The sequence below is a fragment of the Pelodiscus sinensis genome, chromosome 19 (genome assembly GCF_049634645.1).
Source record: "Pelodiscus sinensis isolate JC-2024 chromosome 19, ASM4963464v1, whole genome shotgun sequence".
In the NCBI taxonomy this organism is placed as follows: domain Eukaryota; kingdom Metazoa; phylum Chordata; order Testudines; family Trionychidae; genus Pelodiscus; species Pelodiscus sinensis.
In genome coordinates, this window is record NC_134729.1 from 21,109,239 (window position 1) to 21,123,376 (window position 14,138).

General features: G+C 54.4%; 1 protein-coding gene across 2 annotated transcripts in view; it reads left to right on the forward strand.

Annotated features, from left to right (window-relative positions):
• LOC102456648 (excitatory amino acid transporter 1-like) overlaps positions 1 to 14,138 on the forward strand; it is a 50,080-nt gene that overhangs the window by 18,707 nt on the left and 17,235 nt on the right. For both annotated transcript variants that reach the window (XM_075902979.1, XM_075902980.1), the window contains exons 3-5: positions 4,177 to 4,275; positions 10,817 to 11,077; positions 13,409 to 13,546. In XM_075902979.1, coding sequence (XP_075759094.1) covers positions 10,858 to 11,077; positions 13,409 to 13,546 — 358 coding nt within the window. In that variant the 5' untranslated portion in view covers positions 4,177 to 4,275; positions 10,817 to 10,857. The remainder of the gene's footprint in view (positions 1 to 4,176; positions 4,276 to 10,816; positions 11,078 to 13,408; positions 13,547 to 14,138) is intronic.

Below are 14,138 nucleotides of genomic sequence, written 5' to 3' on the forward strand. Positions count from 1 at the left end.
GGCCCCATGCACAGCACACGGCTGCCTAGGGCACCATGGAATTTGGGGCAATTTGGTGCCCCACGTTTGTGCTGCTCCATGTGGCTGCATGTTTTGTGTGTGGGTAGGAACAGCCCAGGGTGGGATTGGTGGCCCCACTGGGTGCTGGAATCTCTTCCCAGGGGCAGACCAGGCAGAGAGCGGGAGAGGGGATTCCTTTCAGTAGAGAGCACTGGTTTCCCTGCGAGACTTACACGGATTCGATTAAAGGATGCTGAGCCATTTCCTTTCATTGAATCCACCTGCTCTGATTATTATGAATGAGCCTTTGCAATGGGCATTGCTAACTGGGCTGGCTCTGGTAAGTCTTGGGAAGAGCCTGAGTGGTCTGCTAATATGAGTGATGCCCAACACTCAGGATTCTCCCCTTGGTGCTAGTCAGTGTTCCCTCTCATTTGTTTCCATTGGTGTGCGGAATACATTTTGTTACGTGCGCTGAGGCAGGTGTAGATGTGCACCGTGAGTAGAAACACACGCTGCCCTTGTGGGCAACTGTGGGCACTCTGCCAATCAGCTGGGCGGCACCCGAAACTCTCCTGGGCAGCCGCCTAAGCGCTCAGGTTACAGGGAATACAGGTGCTAGTAGGAATAGGAGGGCAAGGATATATCAGCCACCGGGATTTTCGCCACCGTAGAGCCAGGAGCAGGGGCTGCTTTGCACTAGCATTCCCACCCTGGTGCTAAAGCTCACCAGTGAAAAGGTCCAGAACACACAGGGTGCCCACCCTGGATTCCTGGGTTCTAATTTTGGCATTACTACAGACTCCGTGGAGACCATGCTCAAGACAACTTCCTCCCTTGGTGCCTCCGCCTCCCCTCCCCCCCCCCCCCCGTGAAATGGAAATGGTGCACGCCTGCCCTTGTACAGCGCTTGGAGATGTAAATGCAACGTGGCATTGATCCGTACAAGCCCATCTCACTAATTCTGCCATGTTGGTGAAGGGAAAGTCTCTGCCCTAGGAGCCAGTCCAGCACTTAGTTCAGTGCGTCATACGGAGTCCGAAGCTCTCAGTAATCCCCTCGCCCTGGTCAAAATGATGAGGTGGGCCAGTTGGGCCCCTGTCCTTGGCTTCCATTTGGATGAGGCCATGGACAGGGATTTCTTGCGGGAGTCTGTTGCTGGCTTCCTTTAGGGCCCTGTTTGTTTCAGATAGTTGATCCCAGAGCGGCTTTCTGGGCTGAATCCCATTCTGATTGATTGATTGAATTACTGCCGTTTGCTCAAGTTGTTTGGCAGCAGGTCCCTTCTCGGAGGTGCAGGGGAGTGGGTCTGTGTTTGTACCTGTGCCACAGCCTTGCTTTGGGCTTGGCATGCAGCCTTGCTGCTGAGATGGGTGTTGGTGATTGTGCAGCGCAAAGCCCTCTCCAGTAAGTGCCTCACTGGGTGAGTTACGAGCAAATGAAGTGTGATTCAGCGAGTTACCCCAATGAGCGTACTGTGGGGGGGGGGGCAGGGAGAGAAACAGATCCTTCACATTTGCATTTCATGGCCCCTTAAAAGGGGAAATGCCCCCCCTGGGATTGCGGTGCTCTCCCAGGGCACCGAGAACTGTAAATTACTGGATTACCTCTCTGCCTCAGCAAGAGAAAGCTTTGCTGGAGTGCACAGTTGTCTGCGTCACCAGCAAACTCCTTGAGAATCTGCCAGTCTAAACCTTCCCTTGCAAGCAACATTCAGGGAGTCTCGGGGCCACATCTGCTCCCTCTCGCTGGACGCACAGAAATGACCAAGTGCACTGCCTCTTAAGTGCACTGCATCCAAAGAGGCAGTGCACACTCCCGCCTGTTAGCTTGGCACTTTGCTAGATAGCACTGAGACAGATAATAGTCAACCTAAGCATCAGTTTATTAATAAAGAGCGTGGATTTCAGTGACACAAAGCTAGCGTCATAGAGGTAGAAATGGTTGCAGATAAAACAGAAGTAGAAGCAAGCCCCGTAGAGTCTAAAATGTAACCGATGACAATCCTATAGTTAGTTCTCACTGTCTTCAACCCACATGGCTGAAGGATCTGCCTTTCACAGATTCCAAAAGCGCTGGTTCCTTTTGTCCCTTAAGGGAGGGATAACCAACGGGTTCTCACCCCTTCTTTTTATAGTCCAGTAAACCTCTGATAGGGATTCTTTTTAAGGGTGTTCCCAGATCGGGGTTTCTGCCCATGCTGCTTGTGCTCAAGGAAGCTGACGCAGTGCTGTCTTCCTCGTCCTTTGGACAATCTGCTTTGTCAGTTGGTTTAATCGCTGTGTTTACCTTGGGTGTCAATGTATTTTCATTCTCCGTGGCATCCCCTTGCTCAGTTTACAACAGAGATGGAGGCAAATGGACAAAACAATATTCCTCTGTCTAGGACAGACTTGTTTATCAGCTCTTCTTGGATTGTGCTTGGTCTGAACCAGCGGTGGGCAGTAACTGGCCAATGGCTGGACACTGTTTGCCTGGGTTAGCCCCTGGCAGGTCACTGCTGCCGTATTTACCTGCTTCTCGGCAGGTATGGGCACTCTAGCTCCCATTGGCCATGGATCGTCATTCCCAGCAGCTGCAGGAAGTGGTGTGCACTGGGACACCATTTCCCGCAGCTCCTATTAGCTGGGAATGGCAGTCCCCTTGCCGATGGGAGTTGCAAGGGCCTGTACCTGTGAAGGCCTAGGCAAATGATGTGGTGGTGGCCCTCCAGGGGCTCACCCTGGCAAACAGCTGCTGTTGCCCACCCCTGATCCAAACACATTTTAGTAACTTATTTTCCTCCTTCGTACATAGTTCTTTATGCACAATTGTACATACATCATGCGATGATATTCATGGCCTGCGTGTTAGTATCTTGCAGGGTAGCCTATAAGAACTATTTGGATGAATATTAGAACAGCAACATGTTACATGTAGTGAGTGTGTTAGGCCTGCTGTAGTTACAGTCCGTGAACTCTTTGCCAAAGGGCAGTGAGACTTCCTGTTGTGTTGGTCGGTCTGGGATTATGCTCACCCATGAGCAGTCTCTCTCTTTTTTTAAGGCGAAGCAACTTGGGCCACAGGGATTTGCTTTTCTGGCTGCCCCTTCACCACCAGGACTAGTTTTTAAGCCGCAATGCCCTGCACCCCAGGGACTGCTTTCTAGACTTTGGCTATTAGATCACGCTGTCCTGTAATCCAGGGGCTACTCTATAAACTATAGCCATTAGGTGCCACAGCCTGTTCCATAGACTGCGACCATTAGGCCGTGCTGCCCAGTAATCCAGGGGCCACTTTGGCCATTAGATTGTGCAGCCCTGTTACGTAGGGGCTATTTCATAGACTTTGGCCATTAGGCCGTGCTGTCCTTCATCCAAGGGATTGCTGTAGGGACTCTGGCCATTAGGCCATGCTGCCCTGCAAGCAAGGGCTGCTCCATAGACTTTAGCCATTAGGCTGTGCTTCCCTGCAGTGACAGACTGCCTTGGGTCAATGACAGATGGGGAGCAGAAATAGCGGTGTCCAAACACCCCTGTGATCCCCACCTCCTTGGGACAGAGAGTGCATACACTGCCCCACCCATGAAAGCTTATGCCCAAATAAGGGTGTTAGTCTTTAAGGTGCCAGAGGACGACTCCTCGTTTTTGTAGATACAGACTAACCTGGCTTCAGAAGCATGCTCGTTCCTCCAGCAGGGACTCGCCCACCTTGCTGCTGCGTCAGATATAATTGGCTTGCTCTGGGTGTTGCTGGATTTGGATCTCAGCTAATACAGAAACTTGCTCAGTCCTTTTTTTTAAAGAATCAGATCTCTGTAAGCTCCCCTCTGACGATTTGGTTCCTGAGATTGTGCTCCTGAAACTACAAGAGCGTTCGAGAGGCTGCCCAGCGAGATGTTATCTGTTTAGCTTTTACCACAGAGCTCGAAGGCTGCCCGAGACGCTGAACTGGAAGTGTAGGTGTCACTCAGAACTGTTCTCAGTCAGTCGCGCGTTATAACTGGAGTCATTTTGAGACCAATGGGAAACAGGCCAGCTCAGCGAAATGAAACCCCCGTTTGTGAAATGGGTTTCGTAACAGGCCTGTCTCCTTGCATCATCTGTATAGCACTTGGCCCTTCAGCTCCTTCTAGGTTTGGGAGCATGTTCATGCTGCTCAGGGTGTTTATAGTGTTATGCTTGGCTTGCATTTCAGCTCCCAACCTGGTCTGCGGGGAACCCAGGCCACGTCACAGCCTGTACATTGCAGCTGCCGTATTCTGAGAGGAATTGCTGGCCCCTTTCATTACAACAGGTATGTTGGAGACATGAGAGGCATTTCAGTGCTAGCAACTGGACTTATTTCTGAGGGAGACGCTGTGTCTGTGTGGGGTGACTTCTGGAACAGGCTCCTCGCCAGTGGGGATGGCAAAGCTTTAGAGATTTCCTCACTGTATAGACCACTGTAAATTGTGCCTCCAAAGTCATTCATGCTTTGGTGTGGATTTTTTCCTTTTGGCCGAATAGATCTACCCTAGGAATGAACCTGGAGAAGTAATGTGGCTGGTGCACTACGTGGGCTTCGCAGAGTTCCGTTTGCTTCTGATTTTGACCATGAAGATAGATGGTTACAATGAAAAACTTTAAGAAGGAAATTGAATAAGGAAAAGTTATTTACTTGTTCCCCTAACAAAAGAACTAGGGGTCACCAAATGAAGTGAATAGGTTGCAGGTTTAAAACAAACAAAAGGAAGTTTTTCTTCATGCAGTCAACCTGTGGAACTCCTTGCCAGTGGATGTTGTGAAGACCAGGACTTTAACAGTGTTCAAAAAAGAACAAGCTAAATTCATGGAGGAAAAGGTCCATCAATATTTATTAGCCAGGATGGGTAGGAATGGTGTCCCTAGCCTCTGTCAGGGACTAGAAATGGATGACAGGAGAGGGATCACTTGATGATTACCTGTTTCTGTTCACTTCCTCTGGGGCATTTGGCATTGGCCACTGTCAGAAGACAGGATACTGAGCTAGATGGACCTTTGGTCTGACCCAGTGTGGCCGTTCTTATGTTCTTAAGATAACAGTTTTTATTGTACAGTGGCTGGAAATTAGGGAGTAGGGATGTAAAATCTCATTTAATTGATTAACCAGTTACATTTTATGTTTAACTGGTTAACTGATTAAAAAGAGGTGGGCAGGGGAAACCTCCCCCCTGCCATGGCTGTTCCAACTGGTCCTGTCTTTGGGTAGCCATGTTAATGTGTACCCATGCCCAGGCTCATTGGTTAACCCGCATGGTTACTCGGACTCCACTTCCCACGCTGCTGCCTCTGATCAGAGGCAGCAGCGCGGAGGGTGGGGCAGGTGGCACCCTGCACATACTGGCTCCTGTGCAGCTGACTTCCCCTTCCCGGCCCCTGTGCTGCTGCCTCTGCTGTAGGCCCGAGAAGCTGTTACCCATCTCACTGATGGGGTAGAGGTTTGTGCTTGTAACAGGTTGGGACTCGCTGCCATGGCACCTCAGTCAGTGTCTCGCCCACTGTTATCTGTGTTTTCCCTCTTCACTACCACATTGTCAGGCCCCACATCCCTCCAGCACATGGTGCCCCTTCCCTTGGGTACTGCCCCATGGCAGTGCCCATGGTCTGGGGTCCTCTCCTTTTGGGCACCCCATTACTCCTAAGCCACCACTTGCTTCGCTCTCTAGCCCCTTACTTCAGGGACAAACTGCAGTCTGAACTGGCCCCTTTATCATTGGCAAGGAGGGTCGGACCAGCTGCCTATTCCTGACCTGACGGCTCTGCAGCCCTTGTACCTCCCTGGGCCCCTATTGCTGGGCCTCAGCCTGGAGTATATTTAGGCCTCAGCTCCCCTGGCTCCACCCTGCCTAACCCCAGCATTGCTCTGTCCAAGGCACCTCTGCTAGACGGCAGCTAGGTCCTTCTCCCTCCTTTCACGAGGAGTAACGGTAGTTCGGAATAGGAAGCCTAGTTCGAACTACCTAGTTCGTGCCCCGTGTAGCCGCGCTGCACGGGGTTCGAACCAGCGGGGTTTTAAAAATGGCGGCTCCCCGCTTGTGCAAATGAAGCCTGGGAAATTCAAATCCCGGGCTTCATTTGCAAGTGCGGTATGCCTACATTACCCTCCTAGTTCGAACTAGGAGGGTAGTGTAGACATACCCTCTGAGTGCTACTGTTACATTTGGGTAGATGGGAAGCGCAGCATAGCCAGCAGTCCCTCTTGTGACCGTACAGTCTAACCCAGGAGTTCTCTGCTTGGTGTCCCCTTCCGCTTCCCTTGTTTGAAACCTTTGACCTGCACCCCGTCCCCTGTTTTTCATCATTTGTCCCCCATATTCAGTTGAATTCTGGGTCTAGTCCCTCCTGCAAGTCTGGGGGAGAGGCCTTTAGATTGCGTCCGTCCATCCCCCCCACCCATAATCAGGGCCTGCCCGAGCCCTTTTGGGCTTTTTGTATCCAATTTCAGGTGAGGTGGGGAGGGTCTTCTCATTGCTTATCTGGATACAATTTGGTAGTATAAATAGGCCTCTCCATTCACCCCAAATTTCCCTTTGCTCCATGTCACAAGGCTGTCGTCCACTAGCATCCCCCTAGGCCAACCAGTCTCAAATCTGACCCACGGCCCTTTCCTTGGTGGCTGTTAGAATGATCATGTGAGAAAGCACATTTGATCATTTGCCAGTGGGAAGGGGTAATATGAAGTTGTCCACTTAACAAAAGAGCTTGAAAAACCACTGCTGTAAATACCTGGTCAGGGACAAACTGCAGCTACTTCAGAAGCTCAGTTCAGCAATTGATCCAAATCTCTGTTCTGCAGAATCCTACTAGAAATTTCGTAACGAGATTCGTGATGCTTCCTCTCTAGTCAGAAATAGTGCAAGAACAGTTTGTCTCCCACTATTGTGTCATTTCTGGTACTAGTTGCAGGCACTGCCTGGAGCTCAGAGGAAAAGAAATATGCAAAACAAACAGAAAAGTGTCATTTTTAAACATCAGCGGAGATCGGTAGCAGTAGAGATGGGCAAAAGAGTGATTTTTTTGTGGGGAGGGTTTGTGGCCAAAACCAAAACAATTTCAATACAGGCCCAGTGCAAGGAAACTATTTATTGTTGTTTTGGGTGTTTTGTTTTATTTATTTATTTTTAAATCTCACTAAATTTCTCATCAGAACATCATTTTAGAATAAAAACCCCTGAGGGTCCCTTTCCACGTCCGAATGCTGCCTCCCACCCTTGCTGCTTGTCTCCGTCCCATTCTAGTCACCACTTTCCACTCCTCAGGCTTCTCATCCCAGTCCCAGTGTCCTTCCTGTCCCAGTTTCTGCCTCCTCTGACCTGCCTCTTTCCGTCTCCTGGCCTGAAGTCACTTCCCATCTTGCCATATTTCCCATCCCCACTGACTCCGAGTCCCACGCTCCCTAGCCAGTCTCAGCTTCGTCCCTCCCGCCATTCTGTGCCCCTGTCTCTTTGCTCAGCTGGTCCCAGTTCTGATTCATCATCAGATCCGTCTCCCTTCCCTCTGTTTGCTTCCACCACCGACTACAGCAGGGTGCTTCCACCACCCACTTTGGCAGTCCCGGGGGCTACATTGATCCTCACAGCCCATGCTGAGGGCCGCAACTTAAATGCAAATATATAGCAAAGAGCTTATTTCACACTGACGGGCAGGAATACGAAGATTAAGGCAAGACGACACAACACACAGGCCCCATTTAAGTCATTTCTGCTGATGTTAATCAAATGCAATGTTTACCCGATTTCCACCTATATGACAGTACTTTTAATAAGCAATGACAGTCCAGGAATTATCAACAGAAGACCATTCTATTGACTTGCCGTTGTGGAGCATGTTCCCAGTGGAGGCCATATTCAAAGGATCCCACCTGCAGGCCGCATGTTGAGCCCTGTGTAAACCCAAACCCCACTGTGCACCACAAACAAACGGGCCCCGGGCCGCATGTGGCCCATCGGCCGCGTGTTGAGTAGCCATGCACTGGATCCTAGTCCCAGTCCTCTTCTCCAGCCAATCCCAGTCTCCCCTCACCTCCCAGGCTAAGTTTTCTCTCCCTCTCCAGCAGCCTCCAGGTCCACTCTACCCTTCTCACAAACTCCTGGCCTCAGTCCACTCCATTCACTACCCCTTGTCCTCAGAGGTCCAGCTCTTATCCCTGCTGCATTTGAATCAGGTCGCTTCCTCGTCCATGTGGCCTGGGTCCAGCAAGGATGTCACAGAGCGCACAGGAGAAATAAGTCCCCTGCTCTCCGTTCCTGCGCATAGGCCTGAACCCAGCCCCAGCCCACAGCTGCCAAGAGCTGCAATTGCAGGAAAAGTCCAGGTCAGCCTCAGTCTAGAGCAGGGCTGGGCAATAATGTTTGTGGGGTCAGAACTGGTCAAGGGGTTGCACTCTTCTATGTTAAAGGAGGAAGTGTGGGATCTGAGATGGAGGTGGGCTGCAGAAGGGAGCTCGGGGCAGGGGATTGGGGTGCAGGAAAGGGTGTGGGGTATGGGGGGAGTTTGTGACCTGGGGAAGGCGTGTAGGGCCTGGGAGGAGTTGTGACCTGGGAAGGAATGTAGCAGGGGGTGCAGGGTAGAGGGGGGAGTTGTGACCTGTGGAAGGCGTGTGGGAGGGGGTGCAGGACCTGGGAGGAGTTGTGACCTGGGGAAGAAGTGTAGCAGAGGGTGCAGAGTTGAGGAGAGAGTTGTGACCTGGGGAAGGAGTGTAAGAGGGGGTGCAGGGTCTGGGAGGGGGTTATGACCAGGGGATTGCGACCAGAGTTTGGTTGTGACTTAGGGCAGAGAGTTTGCGGGGAGGGAAAGAGTGGGGTGCCAGGCTCTGCTGGGAGGCACTGACTGTAGGCAGCTCCCAACCATCAAGCCAGGGGAACCATCAGGCTGACTCCTTGCCTGCAGCACCCCCCCCACACACACCGCTCAAAGCGCCCAGCTGCGGGAGCCCAGCTGCGTCTCTGCGCTGCACGTGCCACGGGGGAAGGGACTTTGTGTGCTGCACATGCCTGCAAGCACAGCCTAGGCAGCTCTCATTGGCTTAAAACCAGCCAGCGGGAGCTGCGAGATTGTGCGGGAAGTGGGGGCAGCATGTGGAGACCCTCCTCCCCATGGGGCATGCCACACAGAGAGACATGCTGGCCCCAGCAGATGGCCGCTTTGAGCCGTGTGGGGGGTGCAGCAGGCAGGGAACCTGCCTGAGGGTCCCAGGCCCCTCGCTAGTCCTCCTGGCCAGCTCTGCATGTCAGCTGCTGGCCCCTTGCCCTTTTCCCCATGTGACCCTTCATCCCCCCGCCCCCCTCCCATCCCCCACCACACACATGTTGCTCCTGGTGAGCTTCAGGGTGGCTCAGAGTTGGGTTGGCCCTGTGTGCTGGGAGTAGGGGACTTCAGGATGGCTCCACCCAGGAGGCAGGGAAGGCTCAGGCCAGCACCATATGTAGATGGGTGAGGGGGGCTGGGGGCCATGGGCCGGCCTTGTGGCATGTCCCTTTGGGGCAACGTTGTCACCCTAGGAAGAAGCAATGAAGATGGTTCTGACGTGCTCCTTTAAAGCTGTGCAATGGAAGGAAAATGTACAGCTCCCAGAGGAAAAAACCCCACAGCTTCCCCACTCTGTGACAGTCACCGAGGGGGTTTGCTGCTCAGGGCCGGTCTTAACCAATTGGTGGCCCTGAGTGACCACCCGGCTCGCCCGTAGGGTTGCCACATGGTTTCAAAAAAAATACCAGACAAAATTTTGTCAAAAAAAAAACCTGGGGAAAATTTCTCCCCAGGTCACAACCCAAACCCTTTACCATCTCCTGCACTCCTGCCCCTTGTCACAACTCCCTCCCAGACCCTAAGACCAGCTCTGTTGCTGCTTTCCTCTGTGTCCATGAAAATAACAGGGGCTGTTTTTCTTTCTGTGGAACTGTGCTTGGGAAGTTTGGCTGGGGCTTCCCTGGAGCCATTGGATGGTACGTTTAAGAACAGTGTCATCTGGATGGAGAAGGAGAACTCTCCTTGCTGTTCAGCCTGCAAATTCTCTTGCAAACCAGGGAGAATGGCACTCCAGGCCCATCCATGCCCGGGCCTGCGTTCCCCTCCGAGGGGCTGCCCTTCCGCTGCTTGGGAGAAATGATAGCACTGTCGCTTTGAAACTACCCCCTGGCAGCCCCCGAAGGGCAACAGCCTGTTTCTGATTAGGCCTGGGGCTTTCCAGGCCGGCTTCCCGAGCAGCCTGAGCAAGTCTCTCTGGAGGGCCGCTGTCGAGGTTAGGGCGGTGGCTTTCAAACTACGGGTTGCGACCCAGGACTGGGGGGGTAGAACGTCAGGTGCTGGCTCTCGTTGCTGCAGGGGGATCAGTGGGAGGGGCTAAGGCAGCTCCCTGCCTGTCTTGGCACCGCAGGCTGCGCTGCACCCCAGAAGCAGCCGACAACAGGCCTGGCTCCTAGGTTAGGAGGGGGAGCGCGCAGGTCGCCGCGCACTGCCTCTACCGTGAGCGCTAGCTTTGCACTCCCATTGGCTGGGGACCTGCTGCTGGCTGCTTCTGGGGCAGCCTGGTCTGCGGTGCTAGGAGAGGCAGAAGCTGCTGCACCGCTGACTGGGATCTGCTCATGGTAAGCCCCTCCTGCCCCAGCCCGGTCCACCCACAAAGCCAATGCCCCTCCCTATGCCCCAAAGCTTCCATCCTCAGCCCCACCCCGGAGCCCACACACTAGTCACGTTATGTTGGGTCGCGGCTCAACAATTTTCTTTAAGTGGGTTGTGAGAAAAAAAGCTTGCAAACCAGTGGGCTCGGGCGAGGACAGGCTGCCTTCTCTTTCTCCGCTCTGCGTCTCCCCTGCTAGGTTCCCACGGGCCGTGTCTCCAGGACCGGGGGCTCGATCTGATGATGAGTGAGCAGCAGGGCCACGTGAACAGCCTCTTCCTGAAGCAGGGGTCAACCAAGCGGTTCAGCTCCAACAGCCGCCTGCAGCGCTTCCGACTGGCCCTGCAGGTGCGGGCGGCCCGGGCCAAGAAGCAGATGTACAGCATCACCAAAGACAGCGTCAAGGGGTTCCTCCGGAGAAATGCCTTTGTGCTCTTCACCATCACGGCTGTGCTGCTGGGTAGGGAGCCTGGGGCTTGCAGGGCGGGGCTGTGCACAAAGGAGGATTAAGGAAGCGTGCTGGGAGGAGGGGTGGGGAAATCAGGGTTCTGCCACAAGCACACTCTGTGCCCTTGGGCATGTCCCTTCATCTCTCAATGCCTCCATTACCAGTTACATTGCGAAAGCCTCTACAGACCCCTGTGAGGAATCAGGGCCCACCTGGAAGGGAAAGCCAGGCTTTGCCTCCCAGAGCTGGTGTTCTCCGCCAGCTCTGCTCTAGGCATGTTTGCAGGGGTGCGCACGTTGGGCAGGCGTGATTCTCTGCCCCGGGGTGGGGAGCCTAGGGCTTGGGAGCTAGATGCAGTCCCCAGCTTGCCTGGATCCAGCCCTTGAAGCTCAGGGATCCCCCTCCCAGCATTCCATCCTTCCCACAATGACGCTTCAGCCTCCCTCCCCCCCCCCCCCCCCCCCCGATGCTTCCCCAAGTAGGACTGGAGCACCCAAAATCTACCAATCTGGGCCACATGGTGTGTGGGAGGGTCTGTCTCCTCAGGCGGGGGCCATGTCAGTGAGGATTTGTGGGCTCTTCCCCCCCACACACACACACACTTCTCACTTGTGTGCAGCCCCTGGCTGATTTTTCTGAGTCCACCACCCCCGATCCCAAAAAGATCCACCCCCCCCACACACACCCCCTGCTCGATGTTGTTATGTAGAGGCCAAAAATGCTCTGTTCGATCCAGCTGTTCCTGCAAAGAAGGCCTTTTGTGGGCACTGATCATTTTGCTGGGGAAATGTTCAACTTTACCAGCTGTGCTGCTCTATGCCTCCTCTCTGCTAAGTGGGCTTTGCTGTCCCTCGGAAGGTGAGGGTGAAGTTCGCATCGCAGGTGCAAGGCCAAGCAGCCAGGTTTCAGCTTGTAACAGCCAGCTCAGACGGGAACCCGAACCCTTCTCTTCTATGTATCCCCATTGTCCAAAGAGGAAACTGAGGCAGGGAGAGGTCTGGTAACTCACTGTAGGCCAGCCACTTGCATTCCTTGACTCAAGACTGAACATCTTTTTCTAAAAGACTTGGCTCCAGCTCAGCCACTGTAATGCTGGCGCTTAGACGGCCCTGTCTAGCTTTTGAAGTGCTTGGATGGGTGAGCTGCATGGCTGGACACACAATCCAGGCGTGCAGTGGGGGAGTTTGGAGCAGGGCTGTTTCCCCCTTGCTGAGGGCTGGCTCCTGCTCCCTCGTGATGTGGGTACTGTTGCCCAGGGAGGGTCCCAGGAATCCTTATTGCTGGGAAAGAGCCATTGTCCAGGCCTGGCCCAGGCCTTCTTCCTGAGGCCTCTCGAGAGGCTGTGTTTACCCCTGTGTGCACAGGTTCACCCTCTCCTCAGTCAGCGTCTCACCTCAGCCTTCAATTTAGATGGGGTGGCTCCCCAGAATCTGACCCCCATCCCGGTGGCTCGGCGCTCCCAGCACCGGCCCCAGAGGAAGAGCTGTGCCTGCCCACAAGCTAGAGGACGGGGAGAGGGAGGTGCCTCCTGTTGCCATAGCACGGCCCCGGGGCCTGCTGTCAGAAGGTGCACCCCCATGCTGACAGGCAGCACCGCTGAGGAAACAGGCTGCCACCGGGGATGAGGGGGGAGGGAATAATGGAGGAAATTGGGCTGAAGGGGGAGCCTGTTGTTTATTCTGAACTCTCCTGGGGAAGGCTCCTTGGGTTGGGCACCCCAGCACAACCAGGATGCAGGGCCCATCGTGCTGAGGGACACGGTTGCGTTGCCACGTCTCCAGAGGGCGCTCAGCGCTCGTGACACTAAGGACCAAATGACCTTTTTGTGCATTGCACTGGGTGGGGGGGGTGTAGCCGGGTGGGGGAAGATCCTAAGCTCTGTGTGCACGATGGGGGGTGGGCGCAGGAGGGAGGATGAGTAGCCTGCTCCTGGCCTCCTACACAGGGGAGGGGGCAGCCGTGAGCAGGGGAGGGCCTGTCGTAGGTCCGTGCACGTTGCGTGTCTGCGAGGGCAGGGGCAGCACAGGGACGCCCGCCCTGCCCTATGATCCGGGGTCTCCAGGAATCAGAGTTCAATCTTCCATTAAAAACTAGGTCATGTGGTGTCACCTTAGTCCCGGAATAGGTCCAACCAAAGTTGGCAGCCCTGGGGCAGCAAGGAAGGGCCCTGTGCCTGCCACGGGGCTTCGGTGCAGTGTGTGGGTGAGCAGCAGGGTTGGGTGGGTCGGCGTGCACGGGCAAGACAGTGGGGTAGGATCCAGGCCCCACACTATAGGCGCCGTTGCTCTAGGTAGGATTTGGAGGTATGGCTGGAGCAAACCTTCCTTGTCCCTTGTTTCTCAGGGGTCATTTTGGGCTTTGCCCTCCGTCCCTACAAGATGACCTATCGCCAGATCAAGTATTTCTCCTTCCCGGGAGAGCTGCTGATGCGGATGCTGCAGATGCTGGTTCTTCCCCTCATTGTCTCCAGCTTGGTCACGGGTGAGGAACCTTCCTAGCACATGCAGCTGTCTGCATCCCCTCCCCCCCTCCACCCCCAGCCATGGCAGCACCCTGCCAAGGTGCTGCTAGCCACTGACCCAGCTCTTGCTGTAGGCCCCCACTGACCGTGTCCAGACTGGGGCTGTGGCCAGCGGGACTGGCTCGCCTATTCCTTGGCTGCCTTGGGGTGGAGGTCAGGGAAGCAGGAGGTCTCATGCCTTGCTGGGAAGGGTGAAGAGGAAGCATGATGGCCCTGGTACTCTTGTACCATGATCCAGGCCTTAAAGATACACGGGGGGGGGGGGGGGGGGGCAAGGCTGGGGGTATTAATTTGCCTTCAGGTGCTTTGTGGAAGAAGTGCCCACCCCCAAAATGTGTGAGAGCAGTGCAGGGCCACAGTGCATCTGAGATAACTGGGCAAACTATGGGTTGTTGAGGGGCTGCTTAGAGGGGCTCACTTTCCTGTTACTAACCCAGCAGCCTTTCCAGCCCCTTCCAGGCTCCCCATCTTCCTGTACCCCAAACCCTCCCTGTACCCCAGTACCCGTCTCCCCCATGTCTCCCTTCACCCCCAAAGCCTGCCTCCCATCCC